Source organism: Grammomys surdaster, unplaced genomic scaffold (assembly GCF_004785775.1).
Source record: "Grammomys surdaster isolate TR1022 unplaced genomic scaffold, NIH_TR_1.0 216, whole genome shotgun sequence".
In the NCBI taxonomy this organism is placed as follows: domain Eukaryota; kingdom Metazoa; phylum Chordata; class Mammalia; order Rodentia; family Muridae; genus Grammomys; species Grammomys surdaster.
In genome coordinates this window covers 877,527-901,067 of record NW_021604661.1, presented here as the reverse complement: position 1 = coordinate 901,067, position 23,541 = coordinate 877,527, and the positions used below count along the sequence as shown (strand labels likewise).

The 23,541-nt window shown below is 37.5% G+C and overlaps 1 protein-coding gene across 2 annotated transcripts in view; it reads left to right on the top strand.

Annotated features, from left to right (window-relative positions):
• Positions 1-23,541, top strand: part of Phf8 (PHD finger protein 8) — a 127,160-nt gene that overhangs the window by 51,764 nt on the left and 51,855 nt on the right. The window contains exons 13-14 of one of the 2 annotated variants that reach the window (XM_028772652.1): positions 932-1,234; positions 1,974-2,077. In XM_028772652.1, the coding sequence (XP_028628485.1) occupies positions 932-1,234; positions 1,974-2,077 (407 nt within the window). The remainder of the gene's footprint in view (positions 1-931; positions 1,235-1,973; positions 2,078-23,541) is intronic. The other variant, XM_028772653.1, reaches the window with a different exon arrangement.

The following is a 23,541-nucleotide window of genomic DNA, read 5'->3' as shown; positions in this document are numbered from 1 at the left end:
TGCTACAGGGTGGTTTGCTTCTAGAATTTGGACTTCTGGCCTCACTGCTTACAGCATGTTTCACTATCTACACCGTAGTCTACAGTGTCTACATCCTACCTCATTTTTCCTCCATTTCACTCACTAATACCTTTTAGGAGTCAGTCAAATAAATGACTATATCATTTCCAGTTCTTACATAACTCAATTTTATACAAACAGAACTTTGGGCTGGCTAGAAGAAAACTCATGAGATAGAACATGACTTTCAAACATTTTAAAGCAATTGAATACTTTTTTTTTCAAATAAGATCTTCTATGGAAACCAGTTTATATAATAAATCAAGTCATAGCTGTTTTGAATAGGATAAAGGTCAGAGATCTAGAGCTCCCCTTGTTCCTCTCATCTGCCTTCCACATACCATCCATCCCCAAGATTTTGCCCAGGAAGCTCAAAGAAACCACAGAACATCTTTGAAAAACACCTTTTTAGTCTCGACTTTTAATTATACAGCTGAATAAACAAGCTCTAAAGCTTGTTCCATCAGGTAACTTTCCCTAGGTTAGAGAGATAGCTGGTAGCAAAATTAAGACTAGAAACTTTCTTCAAAAGTTCTATAGTCCTTAAGAGTATCAACCACACAGACAAGTACTTGATTATTTTTTTATTTTGTGTCAGCTAATCTTAGAGTCTTTTCCGTCCAGTTTTGACAGTAACACTGGGCTTTTTCTTTGCTCGTCTTCTCTTTACTTGTCAATGGCTGGGTAAAGAAATGCCACCCAATAAATGTATGATGGCTCACTGTACAGAAACCAGGGTGTGCATATGTGGAGCACATGTATAAGCCACTTCCATGGCAGTACCATTAGTGCTGGGAACAGACCTCTGCTCTTAGCATAGAGAGAATCCTTGAGTAAGCTCTAACCCCCTCATGTACTAATACTCTTGTAGGACATCTTCCAACAGAACGTTGGGAAGACGAGCAATATCTTTGGGCTGCAGAGGATCTTCCCAGCTGGCTCCATCCCCTTAACCAGGCCAGCCCATTCCTCTTCAGTATCCATGTCCAAGCTGTCACTGCCCTCCAAAAATGGTTCAAAGAAGAAAGGCCTGAAGCCCAAGGATATCTTCAAGAAGGCAGAGCGAAAGGGCAAGCAGAGTTCAGCCTTGGGGCCTGCTGGCCAGTTGAGCTATAATCTCATGGACCCATACAGTCATCAGGCACTGAAGACAGGCCCTTCTCAGAAAGCAAAGGTGGGTGCTGGCCCATGGGTTCAGCCCAACCCTTTTGGGTCCCTTGGAAGAGCAGTATTTTAAAAAACCAGGCTATCCTGTTCCATCTCTTAGGGCCCCTGGTGTTTGGCTACCAGTTCCACTCATTTAACAGGCATTTATTGAGACATTTTCTGTGCTGGGCACTGTGATAGGTGCTGTGGATGAAACTCAAGAGGCTGAGAGGCTAGAAAGGAAGATAGGCATAAAAACAAATGAGTGAAAGGAAGTGTTGATGCCACTCATGATCAAGGGTATATGTGGGGTTTTGAGGCACAGAAGGGAGTTGATTCTATCTAGATAGGGCTCAGGGGCTCTTTGCTAGGTACATGACACTTGAGTTGAATCTTGATATACTAAGGTGGGAATGAGATTTGAGAATGTTGTCTGTCAGGTTAGAATCTTAAACAGATCTTTGTCTCCTCCCTAAGGGCTTCACCTTGTCTAAGTATTGTGTTGCCCTATCTGGGTATCTAATAATGGTACCCTCTTTCCTATTTAGGGAACATGTTTTACAACCTATGCTATGTTTTCCCTGAGCCAGCTATATATTCTCAACCTCCTACTCCTATAATTGTTGGAGGTGGGGGTTGGGGACAGGCATATCAGAAGGTTTTATGTCAGAGGGTTGACAGTTTTGTAGTAAAACCAGAGGAAACTGTCCATATTGATTTACTTGGGAGTCTCAGACTGTTGACAACTGAGCCTCCTTCTTCTACAGTTCAACATCGGTGGTACCTGCTTGAATGACTCAGATGATGACTCAGCAGACATGGACCTTGATGGCAGTGAGAGCCCCCTAGCCCTCTTGATGGCTAATGGCAGGTAAGATGGGTAAAAGAAGCACAGAGAAAACTAAGATTATCAGTGGACCTGGGGGTTGGAACATAGGCGAGGGAAGGGCAGTATTTAGGCTAATATCCAAAATGTTAATAGATATTTACTTTGTTTAGAAGTCATGGTGGATGGTGGAGTCTTAACTAGTAATTTTTCAAAAGTTGTTGTATAGGTTTGAGAATTTTAGCAAGTTAATTATGGTAGAGCTACTAGTAGAAGTAATGTTAGTAAGTGTACAGATTAAGAACACAGGGTTTCGGGTTGAGAGACGGCTCAGCTGTTAAAAGCACTTACTTCCCTTACAGAGAACCCCAGTTTTCAGTGCTCACATATAGTGATTCACAATCATCCATAATTCTAGTTCCAGGGCATCAGATGCCCTCTTCTGATCTCTATGGGAACTAGGCTCATGTGTGATGCACATACATACATGCAGGCCAAATATTCATATATATAAAATAAAAATAAATCTTCAACAAAGAAAATAGGGGACTTTAGTTAAGTTTTATTCACTATATATAGAGAGGGGTGGGGGTCAAGGGCAGTACAGCATGGGCATGATGGTCAGAAGACAACTTTTTGGAATTCATTCTTTTTTTCTGATACGGGTTCCAAGAATCAAACTCACTTTGTCAGGCTTTGCATACCTAGTACTTTTACCTACTGTGCTATCTTGCTAGCTCAAGAACATGCATTTTAAAATATGCTTTTATAATTAAATGCATAGAATACAGTTTATGGATTCTATATTGTGCACACTATTGTACAAATATGTAAGGAGAAATGCTTAGTGCATACTGTGTCATTGTAATAATATGTGCCTGTAATTAATTCAAATATTCGCCAGCGTAGGTTTAATAAATTATAGCATATCCTTAAAAAGGAGTCCAAGAAATAGAGAATTTAAAAAGAATGGAGCAGTTTAATATCTTGTTAGCACAGAAAGATGTCCAAAGTAGTGTCTTTTTTTCTGTTGAGATGGGTATCTCACTGTGTTGCTCAGGTTGGTCTTAAATTCCTGATCTCAAGTAATGCTCCAGGCTCCCAAATAGTTGCCACTAGAGACATTTCCTGTTTCAAGGTATATTTAAAAGTTTTTTTTTTTTAAATTCATGCCAGGGATTGAATTTAAGGGTTTGTATATGCTAGGCAGTCACCCTGCTATTGAACTACATCCCCAGTCATCTCCCCGCACATTTTTTGTTTTTGTTTTTTGAGATAACGTCTACCTATGTACCTCAGGGTGACATTGAATTCACTTATTATGTAGACTATGTTCATCTTGAAATCATGATCCTCCTGCCTTTATATCTGATTGCTGGAATTGTAGGCATGTTCTACTACCATTTCTGGCTTGATATATTTATACACATGTGTGCGTGTGTGAGTGCATCTGTGAGTGTGTGTGCACAGATGTGTTTTAATAGCATAACTAATTCTTTTACTTGTTTTGGTTTTTCAAGACAGTGTTTCTTTTTGTAGCATTGTCTGTCCTGGAACTTGCTCTGTAGACCAGGCTGGCGTCAAACTCAGAGATATCCACCTGCCTTCTAAGTGCTGGGATTAAAAGCATGCAACACCACACTTGGCCTTAAGATTTACTTTTATTTTGTCTGTTTTTACCTTAATGTATATATGAGCACCAGGTTCATGCAGTGCCCAGGGAGACCAGAAGAGGGAGTCATTCCCTAGGACTGGAGTTACAGACAGTTGTGAGCCTGCACCAGGGTGCCAAGAATTGAATCTGGGACCTCTGGAAGAGCAGCCAATTAATGCTCTTAACTATTGAGCCGTCTCCAGCCCCAAGATATATTTTTCAGTGAAACAAATCAGATTATAAAATAACATCCAAAAATAAATAAATAAAAATAAAATAACATCTGATTGCACTTTTACTTTTAAAAAGGCATACAGATTATTGTATGTTGGGGGGGGTGAAAAACAATATATATGTTTTTTATTTATACTTTTAATGTGTAGAAGATGTTTAAATTTCAGTCTATATGGTTTAAAATTCAAAAAGTTCAGTCTATGGTGATGGCTCAATAGTTAAAGGCACTTATCACCAATCCTGATGACCCTGTTCATCTCTCTGAAAGAAGAAAGCCAACTCCCTTGAGTCAGCCTCTGACTTCCATGTGTGTATTGTGACATGTATATACATACCCTCTCCATGAAATAAATAAATGTAAAAAAGCAAATATGTGACAGAACATGCAGTGGAAAATCCTATTTCCATCTCTTTCCCTGTGTTTTCTTTTTTTCCCTTTGTTTTTATCCATGAACAACCATATTTTTTTTAGTCAGCATGTAACAGATTTCATTATGACATTTTCCTTTTGAATGTTTTTATTTAAAAATTTTTCTCATACACTATATTTTGATCATGCCTTTCCCTCCTCAAACTCCTCCCAGATCACTTACTTCCCTACCCATTCAGTTTCAAGTGTACATGCATGTTCTCTCTTGCTTGCTTACATTTTTCTTTCTAAAAAACAAAAGCTGAGAATCTCAAGAAAAAAAACCAAGACAAAAATAACAACAGCAGCAGCACAAAACAAAACAACTTACCAAAAAATAACATAGAGTTTGTTGTTTTTAACCAACTATTCCTTAGTATGAGGCCTACCTTGGAGTGTGGTTGACATTCCATTGGAGAAAACTGATTTTTATTTTGCTAGCAAGTATCAGTTGTGAATAGCTTCTTGGTTAAGGGTTGGAACCTGTGTCCACTTCCCTGGGAGCCCTTGAATTTGTGCCAGTATTGTAGATACTACCACAGTATTGTTGAGTTCATATGTGCATCAGTTCTATTGTATAGGAACTGCCTTCTTGGAATTATCCATTATCTTAGGCTCTTACAATCTGTTTCCTTTTCTACGTAGATCCCTGAGTCTTGGGGATAGGGGTTTGATGAAGATACTCTATTTAGAAATGAGTGTTCCAAAGTTTCTTACTCTCTTCATTTGGTCAGTTGTGGGTCTCTGTGTTAATTCTTGTCTACTGAAAGAAGAAACTTCTCTCATGTGTGTTGAACAAGGCACTGATCTATGGGTATTTGGAGTCATTTTTTTAGCATCAGTCATTATGATATTTTCATACACATATGTAATGCTATTTGGTTTATATTTACTTTCCCACTACCATCTTCTGTCCTCCTTAATCCCTGCCACTGACTTGCTTTTCACCAAAAATATTACCCCTTCTTTTATTTTCTACATGAAAAATGTAATAGTTTGTTTTTTTCCTTATTATCCTCTCTCATTCTACCTCTTTGTCTAGATACCTTCTTTCTAGATATATGTATCTATCCAAGCAAGTATGTATATTTATTACATATGTTATGCTTGTTATTCCAAACCTTTGACAGGACAGTGCTTATCTCTAGAAAGTAGGATAAATGAAAAGAGAAAACAAACATTTACTTATGTGGAATTTTTTTTTACTATGAAATTAAAGATTCATCTTTATTATTGCAATTTAATTTTTAGTTTATAATTTCATACAATATGTTTTGATCATATTCTTTTTTCTGTCCATTTTTTTATTGGATGTTTTATTTACATTTCATATGTTGTCCCCTTATCCCATCCCCCACCCACCCAGGAACCCCCTATCCCCTCTCCCCTCCTCCTTCTTCTCTGCGGATATAACCCCTACCTATCCCCCCACTCCCACCTCCCCACCATCAAATGCCCACCCCCTGGGGTGTCCAGCCTTCATGAGGTCAAGGATCTCTTCTTGCAGACCTCTGAGGAGACATCCATATCAGGCCCATATCCGCATGTAATTCCTAACTTCCACATCAGCATCTACCTTTGGTGACTGCACATGGGATGGATACTCAGGTGGAATGGTCTTCAGATGGCCCCTCCTTCAGTTTCTGTCCCTCACTTTGTCTCCATATTTGCTCCCTTGAGTATTTTGTTGCTCCTTCTAAGAAGGACCGAATCACCCTCACTTGGTCTTCCTTCTTCATGAGCTTCATGTGGCCTGTGAGTTGCATCTTGGGCATTTCAAGGTTCTGGGCTAATATCCAATAATCAGTGAGTGAATACCATGTGTGTTCTTTTGTGACTCGCTTACCTCACTCAGGATGATAATTTCTAGTTCCATCCATTTACCTAGGAAACTGTCGAATTCATTGTTTTTAATAGCTGAGTAATACTCCATTGTGTAAATATACCACATTTTTTGAATCCATTCCTCAGTTGAAGGACATCTGGGTTCTTTCCAGCTCCTGGCTATTATAAATAAGGCTGCTATGAACATAGTTGAGCAGATGTCCTTGTTATATGTTCGAGCATCTTCTGGGTATATGCCTAGGAGTGGTATAGCTGGATCCTCAGGTAATGCTATGTCCAATTTTCTGAGGAACCGCCACACTGATTTCCAAAGCGGTTGCACCATCTTGCAGTCCCACCAACAATGGAGGAGTGTTCCTCTTTCTTCACACCCTCGCCAGCATCTACTATCACCTGAGTTTTTAATCTTAGCCATTCTGACTGGTGTGAGATGGAATCTCAGGGTTGTTTTGATTTGCATTTCCCTGATGACTAAGGATACTGAACATTTCTTTAGGTGCTTCTCAGCCATTCGAGTTTCTTCCGTTGAAAATTCTTTGTTAAGCTCTATACCCCATTTTTTAATAGGGTTATTTGGTTGTCTGGAGTCTAATTTCTTGAGTTCTTTGTATATATTGGATATTGCCCTCTATCAGATGAAGGATTGGTAAAGATCTTTTCCCAACTTGTTGGTTGTCGTTTTGTCCTATTGACAGTGTTCTTTGCCTTACAGAAACTTTGCAGTTTTATGAAGTCCCATTTGTCAATTCTTGATCTTAGAGCATATGCCATTGGTGTTCTGTTCAGGAACTTTTCCCATGTGCCCAAGTATTCGAGGCTCTTCCCCACCTTCTCTTCTATTAGTCTCAGTGTGTCTGGTTTTATGTGGAGGTCCTTTATCCACATAGACTTGAGCTTCGTACAAGGAGATAAGAATGGATCAATTTTCATTCTTCTACATGTTGTCCTCCAGTTGAACCAGCTCCATTTGTTGAAAATGCTGTCCTTTTTCCACTGGACAGTTTTAGCTCCTTTGTCAAAGATCAAGTGACCATAGGTGTGTGGGTTCATTTCTGGGTCTTTAATTCTATTCCATTGATCTTCCTGCCTGTCTCTGTACCAATACCATGTAGTTTTTATCACTATTGCTCTGTAGTACAGCTTGAGGTCAGGGATGGTGATTCCTCCAGAAGTTCTTTTATTGTTGAGAATAGTTTTCGCTATCCTGGTTTTTTTGTTATTCCATATGAATTTGAGAATTTCCTTTTCTAACTCTGTGAAGAATTGAGTTGGGATTTTAATGGGAATTGCATTGAATCTGTAGATTGCTTTTGGCAAGATGGCCATTTTTATTATATTAATCCTGCCAATCCATGAGCATGGGAGATCTTTCCATCTTCTGAGATCTTCTTCGATTTCTTTCTTCAGGGACTTGAAGTTCTTGTCATACAGGTCTTTCACTTGCTTGGTTAGATTCACACCAAGGTATTTTATATTTTTTGCAACTATTGTGAAGGGTGTAATTTCCCTAATTTCTTTTTCAGTCTGTTTATCTTTCATGTAGAGGAAGGCTACTGATTTGTTTGAGTTGATTTTATAACCAGCCACTTTGCTGAAGTTGTTTACCAGGTTTAGGAGTTCTCTGGTGGAAGTTTTGGGGTCACTTAAGTATACTATCATATCATCTGCAAATAGCGATATTTTGACTTCTTCCTTTCCTATTTGTATCCCTTTGATTTCTTTTTGCTGTCTAATTGCTCTGGCTAGGACTTCCAGTACTATATTGAATAGGTAGGGGGAGAGTGGGCAGCCTTGTCTAGTCCCTGATCTTAGTGGGATTGCTTCAAGTTTCTCTCCATTTAGTTTGATGTTGGCTACTGGTTTGCTGTAAATTGCTTTTACTATGTTTAGGTAGGGTCCTTGAATTCCTGATCTTTCCAAGACTTTTATCATGAAGGGATGTTGAATTTTGTCAAATGCTTTCTCAGCATCTAGTGAGATGATCATGTGGCTTTTTGCTTTGAGTTTGTTTATATAGTGGATTACATTGATGGATTTCCAAATATTGAACCATCCCTGCATTCCTAGGATAAAACTGACTTGATCATGATGGATGATTGTTTTGATGTGTTGTTGGATTCGGTTTGCTAGAATTTTATTGAGTATTTTTGCATCGATGTTCATAAGGGAGATTGGTCTGAAGTTCTCTTTCTTTGTCGGGTCTTTGTGGGGTTTGGGTATGAGTGTAATTGTAGCTTCATAGAAAGAATTGGGTAGTGTTCCTTCTGTTTCTATTTTGTGGAATAGTTTGAAGAGAATTGGTATTAGGTCTTCCTTGAAGGTCTGATAGAATTCAGCACTAAAACCATCTGGTCCTGGGCTTTTTTTAGTCGGGAGACTTTTAGTGACTGCTGCTATTTCCTTAGGGGTTATGGGACTATTTAGGTGGTTTATCTGCTCCTGATTTAACTTTGGTACCTGGTATCTGTCTAGGAAGTTGTCCATTTCATCCAGGTTTTCCAGTTTTGTTGAGTATAGTAGGCCTTTGTAGTAGGATCTGATGATTTTTTGAATTTCTTCAATTTCTGTTGTTATGTCTCCCTTTTCAGTTCTGATTTTATTAATTTGGATACTGTCTCTGTGCCCTCTTGTTAATCTGGCTAATGGTTTATCTATCTTGTTGATTTTCTCAAAGAACCAGCTCCTGGTTTTATTGATATTTTGTATTGTTCTTTCTGTTTCTATTTGGTTGATTTCAGCCCTGAGTTTGATTATTTCCTGCCTTCTACTCCTCCTGGGTGTATTTGCTTCTTTTTGTTCTAGAGCTTTTAGTTGTGCAGTCAACTTGTTAGTGTGTGCTCTTTCCAGTTTCTTTTTGTAGGCACTTAGAGCTATGAGTTTTCCTCTTAGCACTGCCTTCATGGAGTCCCACAAGTTTTGGTATGATGTGTCCTCATTTTCATTGAATTCTAAAAAGTCTTTAATTTCTTTCTTTATTTCTTCCTTGACCAAGTCATCATTGAGTAGAGAGTTGTTCAGTTTCCATGTGCACGTGGGTTTTCAATTGGTTTTGTCATTATTAAAGACCAGTCTTAGTCCGTGGTGATCTGATAAGATGCAAGGGATTATTTCAATCTTTTTGTATCTGTAGAGACCTGTTTTGTGACCAATTATATGGTCTATTTTGGAGAAGGTACCATGAGGTGCTGAGAAAAAGGTATATTCTTTTGTTTTAGGATGAAATGTTCTATAGATGTCTGTTAAGTCCATTTGGTTCATAACTTCTGTTAATGTCAAAGTGTCTCTGTTTAGTTTCTGTTTCCATGATCTGTCCATTGCTGAAAGTGGGGTGTTGAAATCCCACACTATTATTGTGTGAGGTGTAATGTGTGTTTTGAGCTTTAGTAAAGTTTCTTTTATGTATGTAGGTGCCCTTGCATTTGGAGCATAGATGTTCAGAATTGAGAGTTCACCTTGGTAGATTTTTCCTTTGATGAGTATGAAGTGTCCTTCCTTATCTTTTTCGATTAATTTTGGATGGAAGTCGATTTTATTTGATATTAGAATGGCTACTCCAGCTTGTTTCTTGGGACCATTGGCTTGGAAAATTGTTTTCCACCCTTTTATTCTCAGGTAGTGTCTGTCTTTGTCACTGAGGTGCATTTCCTATATGCAGCAAAATTCTGGGTCTTGTTTGTGTATCCAGTCTGATAGTCTGCGTCTTTTTATTGGGGAATTGAGACCATTGATGTTAAGAGATATTAAGGAAAAATGATTGTTGCTTCCTGTTATTTTTGTTATTAGAGGTAAAGTTATGTTTGTATCTTTTTTGGGGGTTGTTGGAAGATTACTTACTTGCTTTTCCTAGGTTGTAGTTTCCCTCCTTGTGTTGGCATTTTCCATCAATTATCCTTTGAAGTGCTGGGTTTGTGGGAAGATATTGTGCAAATTTGGTTTTGTCATGGATTATCTTGGTTTTACCATCTATAGTGATTGAGAGTTTTGCTGGGTATAGTAATCTGGGCTGGCAATTTTGTTCTCTTAGGATCTGTATGATGTCAGTCCAGGCTCTTCTGGCTTTTATAGTCTCTGGTGAGAAGTCTGGTGTAATTCTTATAGGGCTGCCTTTATATGTTACTTGACTTTTTTCTCTTACTGCTTTTAGTATTTTTTCTTTGTTTTGTGCATCTGATGTTTTGATTATTATGTGATGGGAGGTATTTCTTTTCTGGTCTAGTCTATTTGATGTTCTGTAGGCTTCTTGTATGTTTATGGGCATCTTGTTCTTTAGGTTAGGGAAGTTTTCCTCAATAATTTTGTTGAAGATATTTACTGGCCCTTTAAGTTGGGAATCTTCATTCTCATCTATACCTATTATCCTTAGGTTTGGTCTTCTCATTGTGTCCTGGATTTCCTGGATGTTTTGAGTTAGGAGTTTTTTGCATTTTGCATTTTCTTTGACAACTGTGTCAATATTTTCTACCGTATCTTCTTTTTATTTTTCATCTTGAATGTTCTGTTACTTTAGTAAGACAAATGCCAGAAGAAAACAAAAGTTAGTTGTAGAAAAGAGGATAACTGTAGGCTGTTACTGAATTAATATCTATGTACAAACAACTTTAATACTCCCAGATTTTCAGTTTATTTCTTGCTGTACAACAGTGGTTCTCAACCTGTGGCACACAAGACCCACAGGGGCCACATAACTATATTTATATTATGATTCATAGCAGTAGCAAAATTACAGGTAGGAAGGAGCAATGAAGATAATTTTATGATCAGGGATCACCACAACATGAGAAACAGTTAAAAGGTTGCGGCATTAGGAAGGTAAGAACCACTAGCCTAGAACATTTCTCTTAAACTATTACATGGAGTAACTTCTTATCATTCAGCTATTTGCTCAAATACCTCTCAGACCTTTCTCTGACAATCCCCATTGTAATTAGTACCCTTATTTTAGCTAATATCTATCTCTTTATCCAATTATTACTCTCTTAAAATTATATAGGTTGTCTATATCTTTTTTCGCTCTACCTTGTAAGAATCAGAGCTCCTTGAAAGTACAAACAATGTTCTACAAAAATTGGTCAGATCCATCAAAATGCAGTTGAATTGAAAAGGTGATCCAATCTACAAAAGAAGGTAGTATCTTGATTTCCTCATCACCCAAGAATGTTCAAACTTTAATGAGTTCTGGAAGTAACATCTCAGTTCTTAGTAGAGAAGAAAAAAGCCATATACATTCAAAGAATTATTTCAATAATTATTTTAGCATTTCAGTAGTAGAATTTCTTGAACTTTAGTCACTAATTAAATGCCACTTGGATCATTGCTAAATACAAAAGGTTAGCCAAACGGATATGAGCTCTACTCTCCTGACAATTGAAGAAAATTCATCTTTATTGAGAATCTTATGTTGATAATATTTTTATTTAAAAATAATTTTTATGTATTGATATTATTAAATCACCCTCCCTTTTCTTTCCTCCCTCTAAACCCTCCTAAAACCCGTGTTCGCTTTCTCATTCATCTTTTGTAAAAATAACTTTTATTTGCCAAAAGTAATTGTCATCTCAGAGACTTACTGCTAAATAAGTTTACCCTTTCTAGCTCTTTCTGAATTCTGGCTGGCTGGTTAATTCAGTTGTTCTGGCTCAAACTCCTCTCCACACTGATTGGTTCAAACTGACTTCTTTTAGCTTCTGATTGAATTGCTCTGGTTGGCTTCATACTAACTTGGCAATATGTTCTAGTCTTCCAGCTCCTTCTCATTCTCTGGCATGTTCTGTCTTCACCTGCAACCTGTCTCTGTGAAACTGTCCCAGAAAAACTGCCCCCTCCTTTCTGCTACTCTCTTAAGTTGCCTCTCTTTCCTGTCTGTTTTCATTAGGCATCACTTTGAAACATGAGTGCTTCCTTATACAAACTAAATTTACATTCCTTGTTGGGATAAAAAGTGTATACTAAGGGTGTGCATATATTCTAGCCAGAAGGATTAAAAGTGTGTGATGTATCTGTATTCCAGCTGGATCACACAGACTTAATTATGATTTGAGAAAAAATTAAAAAATAAATAAATAAATAAATAATTAAAAAATGAGATGAAAATTCCAGTTTTTCTATTAAAACATGCACTTATAACTATTCCATGTACATATTTATGTTAATATATTTGATTTACATTTTCTAAAAGAACTTCTCTGCAGGTAATGAGACATATATTTTAAACAGATTTAGGGACGAGAAGCGAGGACTTAGTGTGCAAAGCACTTGCTGTGCAAGTGTGAGGACCTCACTTTGAATGCCCAGAAGCCACACAAAGCTGGACACAATAGCATATTTCTATAATCCCAGTGTTCCTGTAGTGATGTAGAAAGTCATAATTACTAAAACACTAAATGCCACTCAGAACAAAAAGTAACTAAAATTAAACAACATAGTGACTGCAATTAACATATATTTCAATAATGAATCTAAATATTAATAATTTGAATTTTACAATCAAAAGATACAAGCTGGCTGACTGAATCAAGAAGCAAAATTCATCTATCTGTTGTAGGCATTACCTTAGAGTAAATGGACGGACAGAAGCCCAGTCAAACGGGACTAGGAAGCAAGCATATGTTGCTATACTAATATTGACTCAATAGACTTCAAACTAAAAGTAGAAGAAGAGATTAAGAAAGACACTTTTATTTGATCAAAGGAACAGTTAACCAAGACATTATAAGTAACATCATATAAACTAATCAGGGTGTGTGTGTGTGTGTGTGTGTGTTCATCAACAATTAATAGGAAGATTGTAATTTTAATTCAACAACATGGCTGCTCTGGCAAGGGATCACATTTAAAGACCTACTTAGGTCCACCGTACCTTCTGCATTTGAGATTCTCCCTTCTATCTCTTGTATTCGATTGGTGATGCTTGCGTCTATGACTCCTGATCTCTTTCTTAGGTTTTCTATCTCCATGGTTGTCTCCCTTTGAGCTTTCTTTATTGTTTCTATTTCCATTTTCAGATCCTGAATGTTTTTGTTTAATTCCTTCTTTGTGTTTTCTTGCATTTCTTTAAGGGATTTCTGTGATTCCTCTTTAAGGGCTTCTACCTGTTTACTTGTACTCTCCTGTATTTCTTTAAGGGAGTTACTTAATTCCTTCTTATAATCCTCTATCATCATCATGAGAAGTGATTTTAATTCTGAATCCTGCTTTTCAGGTGTGATGGGGTGTTCAGGGCTTGCTATATTGGGAGAACTGGGTACTGATGATGCCAAGAAACTTTGGTTTCTGTTGCTTATGTTCTTGTGCTTGCCTTTCACCATCTGATTAACTCTAGTGTTACCTGCCCTCACTGTGTAAGACTGGAGTCTGTATTTCCAGTTATCTTGCTTGTGGCAGAGCTTCTCAGAGTCCAGATGTCTCTGTGGTCTTATGATCCTAATCTCCTGGGTGGAAGAACTCCTGGGACTCAGGCCTCCTCTTGGATCTGGAAATGCTTTTGCTCTGGGTTTCTCCAGGATGGCTCCGGATATGATGTCTCCCAAGTGCAAACCGCCTTGGTGTCTGCTACTCTGAGTGCAGTAGCTCCTCGGCTGCTCTGAGTGCAGTGGCTCCTCTAGGATGGCTCAGGATTCAGTATCTTTACAGGAGCAGACCAACTCTGTGTCTGCCCCAGCCCAAAGGACCAGGCAGGGGTGGAAGGGAAGTGGAATTCCAGAGGGGCGGGGTTTGGGTAGCTGGTGTGTCCTGAATGTCACTGGCTCCTAGATGTATCTCTGGGGCTTAGGGGGTGAGATAGAGTTCTTACTGGCTGCTCTGAGTGCAGTGGTTCCTCTAGGATGGCTCAGGATTCAGTATCTCCACAGGAGCAGACCAACTCTGTGTCTGCCCCAGCACAAAGGCATGTGAAATTTTCTTAATGTTCCATCAAGATGTTTGTCTAGACTGGCCTAGAATTTGCTATGTAGCTCAGGTTGGCTTTGAACTTGAGGTAATTCCCCTCACTTAGCCTCCATGATGTTGAGGTTACCTATGAGTACCAACATACCTGGTTTAAAAATTATTAAAAAAATACCTAAATATTTAGTGGTGAAAGTGTAAAATCCAATGTGAAGCTCCAAAGCTATTCTTAACTGTACAGATGTTCATTGAGATGTATAGAACATGGATCTGGTTTATTTGAGTGTGTAGCCTTTTTTTGTTAGCAAGTTATTCATAATTGTAAATAACATTTTCCAGAAGAATAAAGGAAAAGTTGTTAATAAAATCATGATCTTGGTAATCAGTCAGGCCTGGGTTTGAATCCCAGTTCTAATATATATTGGCTATGTGATGTGGAAAATTAATATTTAATATTTTCAGAATATCTTTTTATAGACAAATTTTACTTTAGGATTTGGAGGTGATTAAATCAGCTAATGTGTTTATCATTATTATGAGGCATAGTACATGGTGTTATGTGTTTTTAATAAATGGTAACCCTTATAAATTCATTGATAAAGATGAAAATAAAAGATAATGATGTAATTGTGGCTAGAGACTATGTCATGGAGAAATTTTATGTATTTAGAGAGTTGGAGGGAGGGAAAAGCAACCCACAGTTATCATCTGGGATCTTAGAACACTATCCAGCAGAATTCAAGAATCAAGTGCACAGCGCAGTTATTGTAGGAACACAAGGACACCTAATCTCTTTATAGAAAAGCCTTTTCTTCAGATCCTAAGGGTAAGTGTATTAGGTTCACCTGACAAGAGACTAAGGGAAAAGAGCAGATTCTGAGAGCAGCAGAGCTGCCCTTGGGATTTGAGATCCCTATTGCTTACAAGTAATATTGAAGAGAATTTTGAGCTCTGCTAGTTTTCAGAGATTCTGGGAGGTCTCCTGGAGAAGGGATAATTATGAGTCCTAAACAATCAATTATAATGACTAGTCAAATACAGTATAAAGAGATCTCTGTACCCCTTACCCCAGTCATCTTCTTGTGCTACTTCTATTAACCTGTAGCAGCTGCCAGAGGTATTTTTAAGTAAACTGAGAGGGTATAGAAATATTTATGGATGAAGTATATTTGGGCTTTTTCCAGTATGACTGTATTGCAGTAGTGAAGGGTAGATGTAAAGAGATTGGCTCTATGTCATATATTTGGAAATTTAGCTAGATGAAAGATATGTGACAGTTTATTATACATTTACATTTTTTGTATGTGTTTAAGTTTTTCATAACTAAAAATTAAAAAATGAGGGAATGGGTATCTGTCATTAAATAGCAGCTATGTTTCAAACTATCTTAGCCATTAATATACATTACTTAGTCCTCACAGCTCTCAAAGTTAATATAGTTATTCCCATGTTATACATGTGAAAACTATGGCCCAGACAGTTTAATTGTACTCTTTGTCATCAATGGGCCTTTGCTGTGTAACAGACTCTGTATTTACATTAACTCCATGAGCTAGAAAACAGGTCAGTCTAATACCTAACTCACTGAAAGACATTTTGGCAAAATAGATATTTGCTAAATATATGAGTGTTTGATTTTACTAGAAACATTTCTTTTTAACTATCTAAAATTATTTACCATGTGTTAATAGGATAATCTAACAGGATCTGTTTTCTATCCCCTTTGTATATGTGTTACATACATTATATATATGCATATATTGTAGAGGGAAACAGACACACCATACACACACACAGAAAGAGAGAGAGAGAGAGAGAGAGAGAGAGAATATGACTGTGTCAGTTTTTCAGTCTTGGCTGGCCTAGGACTATTTATGGAGACTCGGCTAACCTTGAACTCACAGAGATCTGCCCACCTCTGCCTCTAGTTGATGAGATTAAAGGCATGTGCTACCATGCCTGGTATGTATATTTTTTGATTAATACAGATTTTTTATATATTTATGAAGTATAATGTAATATTGGATAATGACTGGCTTGGTAATTTTTTTAAAAGTTTGAACTACTTTGAGATATATAAGATATCATTGTTAATTATATTCATCCTGTTACACTATAGAATAGCAGAACTTACTCCATTGATGAAATGATAACACCATGCCTATTGATTGATATCAAAAGTTTCTCTTTTCTTTCTATTTATTCTTCCCGTTCTCTGAACTAATATAAAAATAGCTCTTAAAGATAATACTTATTAGTAAGATTTCTTGAGGTATAATTTACATGCTATAAATTAACCTGTGCAAGTGTGTAATTAAGTGAATTTTATTAAGTTTATAGAATAGTCCAGTTATCATTAGAGTTCAATTTTAGAACATTTTTTCTCTTGTCCCAGGCCAAATCTGTCAATAATTACTAATATACTTATTGTTTCTATAGATTTGCTTTTTCTGAACATTTTTATTAGTAGACTTAGAGATAAGGTCCTTTTTCGTCCTTTATTCTCTCACATACATCTCAACCACAGTTTTCCCTCCTTCCTCTCCTCCCATTCACCCCCCCTCCAGATTCATTTCTTCCCACCTTTTTTTTAAATCAAGTTACAAAGACTAGGGACCTCCCCTCATACTAAGGCTTGATGAAGCAACTCAGTAGGAGGAAAAGGGTCCCAAAAAAGAGGCAAAAGAGTCAGAGACAGCGCCTCCTCTCCTGCTTCCACTGTTCCTTGAGAACACCAACCTATACAACCATAACATATACACAGAGGACCTGGTTCAGACTGTCTCCCTGATTGTTGGTTCAGTCTCTATGAGCCTCTATGACCTCTGATTAGTTGATTCTGTGAGCTATTTTCTTGTGGGCTATTTTCCTGACCCTTCTGGCTCCCTGAATTCTTCCATTGATTCTTTTGCAGGGTTCCCTGAGCTCCACCTAATGTTTAACTGCATCTGCTGCCAAAACTTGCTGGATGAAGCCTCTCTGATAATTACGCTAGGCTTCAGTCTACAACTATAACAGAGTATCATTAGAAATCATTTCATTGACTTTTTTTGCTGCTAGTGTTTAGGGTTTTTTAAAAATTAACAATGTTTGTTATTCTGAATTTACTATTTATATTTATTAATAATGCATAATTGTTAGACTTGGATGCGCAGCTTAGAACAGACAACACCAGACCAAACGGTTCGGGGTGGGGGGAGTTATTTAGGGCAGAGGGCAAAGGTGGGGAGAGAAACGTGAGAAGATGGCAGATAGAAAAGAGAGCAAGGTCAGGGAGTTCTGCCTATTTATATGGGTGGTGACGTAGCCTTTTCCCAGGTAAAGGTGAGGTAGCAAGGTGGATTCTGGGAGTGTATAGCGGTTGCCTTGACAATGATGTAGGGTCACCTAGATGTGACATCACTGAGTTCAGGCCTGATACCAACAATAATGACTATAAATATTTATTCTACATGTACTAAAAATGAACTTGATAGTATTTTTCTCATTAATTAAGTACTTTAAACCCAATAGTACCTTCCCCTCCCTCTTTTCCTCCCAGTCCCACCTCTCCTCCCATCTCCCTTTTCCTTTCTCTTCAAAAAAGGAGAGGCCTCCCATGGATATCAGCCTGCCTTATCATACAAATTGCAGTAGGACTAGGTGTATCTTCTCCTGTTGGGGCTAGACAAGGCAGTCCAGTTAGGGAAAAGTGATCTAGTGGCAGACAGTGTAGTCAGAGATAGCCCCTGCTCCTGCTCTTAGGCAACTCACATGAAGACCAAGCTGCCTGTCTGTTACATCTGTGTAGTGGGCCTAGGTCTGTCACTTGCATGCTGCCTGGTTGGTGGTTCAGTCTGTGTGAGCATCTATGGGCCTAGGTTAGTTGATTGTTTAGGTTTTCTTGTGATGTCCTTGACCTCTCTGGCCTGTTTAATCCTTCCTCCCCATGTTCCACAAGAGTCCCTGAGCTCCACCTAATGTTTGAATGATGGGTGAAGCCTCTCAGATGACAGTTATGATAGGCTTCTGTCTGTAAGTATAGCAGAATACCATTAATAGTGTAAGGAGTGGACTCTCATGTTATGGATCTCAAGTTAGGCAGTCATTGGTTGGCCATTCCTTCAATTTCTGCTCCAACTTTATCCATGCACATCTTATAGGCAAGACAAATTGTGGGTCTAAGGTTTTGTGGCCAGGTTGGTGTTCCCCTCCCTACACTAGAAGTCTTGCTTGCTTACAGAAGATAACCATTTTATGTTCCATATCCCCTATTGCTAGGAGTCTTACCTAGAGTTACCCTGGGCGTTTCCATTGTCCTAACTTTCTACCTTGTCCAAGAGATGCCCCACCGCCCATCCCAGTTCTCTCTCCCCCTATCCTCACCAGACTTGAATCCTCTTGTTCCCTCTCCCACTCCCCCCCCCAATTTTATTTCTCCTTCTCAATGAGAATCAACCATCCTCCCTTGGGTTCTCCTTGTTATTTAGCTTTGTATGGTCTGTAGATTGTAGCATGGTTATTCTGTATTTTATAGCTAGTCTAGTACCACTTATAAGTGAGTATATACTGTGAGTGTCTTTCTGGGTCTGGGTTACCACTCAGGATGATTTTTTTCTAGTTCCATCTATTTGCCTGTGAATTTCATGCTGTCATTGTTTTTAATTGCTGAGAAATATTCCATTGTTAAATGTACCACATTTCCTTTATCCATTCTTCAAGTTGAGGGACATCTAAGTTGTTTTCAGTTTCTAGCTATTAGGAATAAAGCTGCTATGAACATAGTTGAGCAAATGTCCTTGTGGTATGGTAGAACTTATTTTGGGTATATGTGCCTAGGAGTGGATAGCTGGGTCTTGAGGTAGAGCTATTTCCAACTTTCTGAGAAACCACCAAATTGATTTCCAAAGTGGTTGTTCAAGTTTGCACTCTCACCAGCAATGGAGTAGTTCCCCTTGCTCCACATCCTTGACAGCATGAGCTTTCGCTTGAGTTTTTGATCTTAGCCATTCTGATGTAAGATGGAATCTCAGAGTAATTTTGATTTGTATTTCCCTGATGGGTAACAGCGTTGAACCTTTTTTTTAAGTTCTTCTTGACCATTAGCAACTCCTCTGTTGAAAATTCTCTGTTTGGCTCTGTATCCTGTTTTTAATTGAGTTATTTGGTTTGTTGATGTCTAATTTCTTGAGTTCTTTATATATTTTGGATATCAGCCGTCTGTTGAATGTAGTGTTGGTGAAGTTCTTTACCCATTGTTAAGGTTGCCATTTTGTCCCACTGATGGTACCCTCTGCCTTACAGAAGCTTTTCAGTTTCATGAGGTCTCATTTATTAATTGTTGATCTTAGTACCTAAGTTGTTGGTTTCCTGTGCCAATGAGTTCCCCACTTTGTCTTCTATCATTTTCAGTGTATCTGTTTTTATGTTGTGGTCTTTGATTCACTTGAACTCGAGTTTTGTGCAGGATAATAGATATGAATCTATTTGCATTTTTCTATATACTAATATCCAGTTACACTAGCACCATTTGTTGAAGCACCACTTGTTCCATTTTATTGTTTTGACTTCTCTGTCAAAACTCAAGTGTCTATAGGTGTGTGAGTTTATTTCTGGGTCTTCAATTAGATTCCATTGATCTATCTGTTTCTATACCAGTACCGTGTGTTTTTTATTACTATTGCTCTGTAGTACAGCTTTTGAAGTCAGGGATAATGATACTTCCAAAACTTGTTTTATTGTTCAGGATTGTTTTAGCTATTTTGGTTTTTTTGTTTTTCCATATGAAGTTGAGAATTTTTCTTTCAAGATCTGTAAAGAATTGAATTGGAATTTTGATGGGGATTGCATTGAATCTGTAGATTGCTTTTGGTAAGGTGACAATTTTCACTATGTCATTGCTGCCTATCCATGAGCATAGAAGATCTTTCCATCTTCTGATACCTTCTTCAGTTTCTTTCTTCAAAGACTTGAAATTTGTGTCATACTTTTTTGATTAGAATTACACCAAGATATTTTATATTATTTGTGACTATTGTGAAGAGTATTGTTGCCATGATTTCTTTCTTAGCTCCTTTATTGTTTGTATATAGGAGGACTACTGATTTTTTGTTTTTGTATCAGCTGTAGGAGTTCCCTAGTAGAATTTTTGGGATTACTTACATATACTATCATATCATCAGGGAATGGCGATACTTCGACTTCTTTTTTTTCCAGTTTGTATCCTGTTGATCTCCTTTAGTTTTCTTATTGTTTAGCTAGAACTTAATGCACTTTATTGAATAGATATGGATAGAGTGGGCAGCCTTGTCCTTTCCCTGATTTTAATGGAATTGCTTTAAGTTTCTTTCCGTTTAAGTTGATGTTGGCTATTGGCTTATCATATATTGCCTAATAATGTTCAAATATGTGCCTTGTATCCCTTATCTCTCTAAGACTTTTATGATGAAGTGGTGATAGAATTTGTCAAAGATTTTTCAGCATCTAATAAAATGACCATGTGATTTTTTTCTTTCAGTTTGTTTATATGGTAGATTACATTGGTGGATTTTTGCATATTGAAACATCCCTACAACCCTGGGATGAAGCCTACTTGATTATGGTGGATGATGTTTTTGATTTGTTCTTGGCTTTGGTTTGCAAGTATTTCTATTGAGTATTTTTGCATCAATGTTTATGAGGAAAGTTGGTCTGAAATTATTTCTTTGTTGAGTCTTTATGTGGTTTAGGTGTCAAGGTAACTATGGCCTCGTAGAATGACTTTGGCAATGTTCCTTCTGTTTCTATTTTGTGAAATAATTTGAGAAGTATTGGCATTAAATCATCTTTGAAAGTCTGGTCTAATTCTTCACTAAAACCATCTGACTCTGGCCTTTTTTTTGGTGGGAAACTTTTAATGACTGGTTGTTTCCTTAGGGGCTATAGGTCAATTAAATTATTTACCTTATCTTGATTTAACTTTGGAAAGTGATACCTATCAAGAAAATTGTCCATTTTTGATTTTCCAATTTTATAGAGTGCTGGTTTTTGAAATAAGAGCTATTGATACTTTGGATTTCCTCAGTGTTTGTTGTTATGTCCCCCTTTTCATTTCTGATTTTGTTAATTTGGCTATTCTCCCTCTTCCTTAGAGTTAGTTTTGTATGTCTTGTTGATTCCCTCAAAGAACAAATTCTTGATTTCTGTATTCTTTGTATTGTTCTCTTAGTTTCTAATTGATTGATTTTAGCTCTCAGTTTGATTATTTCCTGATGTCTATTTATCTTGGATATGTTTGCTTCTTTTGTTCTAGAGCTTTCAGGTATACTGTTAAGTTGCTAGTATGAGAAATCTCTAATTTCTTTATGAAGGTACTTAGTGCTATGAATTTTCTTCTTAGTTCTCCTTTCCTTGTTTCCCATAAGTTTGTGTATGTTGTGCCTTCATTTTTGTCGAGTTCTAGAAAGTCTTTAATTTCTTTTTTTCTTCTCCAACCCAGTGATCATTGAGTAGAAAATTGTTCTGTTTCCCTGAGCGTGAAGACTTTTTGTTGTTTCTTTTGTTGTTTAAATCCAGCTTTAATCCATGTTGGTCTGATAAGATACAGGGGATTATTTTAATTTTCTTCTTTCTGTTGAGACTTGCTTTGTGACTGAATATATGGTCATTTTGGAGAATGTACTGAGAGAGGCTTAGAAGAAGGTATATTATTTTGTGTTTGGGTGAAATGTGCTGTAGATATCTGTTAGGTCCATTTAATTCATAACAGCAGTAAGTTTCATTATTTCTCTCCTTAGTTTCTGTCTGGATGACCTGTCCTTTTGTGAGATTGGGGTGTTGAAATCTCCCACCATTGATGTATGAGGTTCGATGTGTGATTTAAGCTTTACTAATGTTTCTTTTACAAATGTGGGTACATTTGAGACATAGATGTACTGAATTGAGAAGTTATCTTGGTGAATTTTTCTGTTGGTGAGTATAAAGTATCTTTCCCTATTTCTTTTTATTAATTTTGGTTGAAAGTCTATTTTACTAGATACTAGAATGGTTACTCCAACTTGCTTCTTGGGTTCGTTTCTTAGAAAACCTTTTTCAAGCCCTGTATTCTGAGGTACTGTCTATCTTTGTTATTGAGGTGTGTTTCTTCTGTGCTTCAGAAGGATAGATCCTTCCTGTTTTCATGTATATTCTGTTAGATTGTGTCTTTTTATTGGGGGAATTGAGTCCATTGATATTGTTAGATATTAATGTTTAATATTAATTGTTTATTCCTGTTATTTTGATGTTGGTGATAGTGTTTGTCTGTATGTTTCCCTTCATTATTTACTAGTCATGTGTAGTTTTGGCATTGTTTCTCCCATTTTAAAATATTTTTTTAGAGTCTCTTGTAGTTCAAGCAGGCCACAACATTGAACTATAGCTGAAATTAACCTTGAACTCCTGATTCTTCTGCCTCCACCTCCCAAGTGCTAGGCGTACAGAAGTATACCACCATCCATGCTAGGCTCATTGTATGTTTTTTTAAATGGTGAGTGCATGCATGTGTGTGTGTGTGTGTGTGTGTGTGTGTGTGTGTGTGTGTTCGCACTGGTATCAGTGAAGGTCCCTTGGAGCTAGAGTTACAGATTGTTGTGAGTTATCTGGCATGGGTGCTAGGATCCAAACTTAAGTCCTCCACAAGAGCAGCAACTGCTCTTAATTGCTGAGCCATCCATCCAGTTTTGTATGTTGTTGTTTTGAAATAAATATTATGGGTTTTTTTGTTTCAGTTATTTTTGGTTTTGGCTGTTGGGGATGGAACCCAGAACCTCATGCATACTAGACAAAGTACTGTACCATTGAACTACATCCCTAATCCCAAAATATTTTATAGTTATGTCTACAGTGTGAAATGATTACCAGCCTCAAAATAATTAAAATATCTATAGAGTTAGAAGTTTTCAAGTGTACAGGCATCATTAACACGGCACTCTCTACTTAGAGTTAATGACTAATTTTCCCTATCCTAGTTCTGAACCATGGGCAAAATTTCACACATGATTTGTATGGAATCTGTATATAACTCTTTCCTAAAAGCAAACAATCCCATTTTTACAAATTCGCAGTTCAATTAATCTCTGCTCTAAGAAGTAGGCAACTTCATTCTCCTTCTGTCTCAGAGCTGCTTTGTTTCAATTCCCACGCTTGAGTTCACATGACTCGTTTTAGTGCTACCCAGCTACTCACTTTAACAACAACAACAAAAAAAGACTCTAACTCTTAGACTAATAATCTTAAATTTTTAGTGAATTCTTGCCCAACACATTGGTTCACCACCTATTGTGGGAGGTATTAAAAAACAGTACTGCAGGTTTCCCACACGATTGCTGCCAATTCTCTGCCCTGTTGTGCTCCCACTGCCTTTGTCTCTAGCTAGCCCCCACAGCTTTATGGTGCTGGAGCAGTTGTAGCATGTGAGTTGGTGCTGCTGTGGGCTTGTCCACTCATTATCTCCTCTGCCCCCACGGCTCTTCCCGTGCAGCCTTCCCA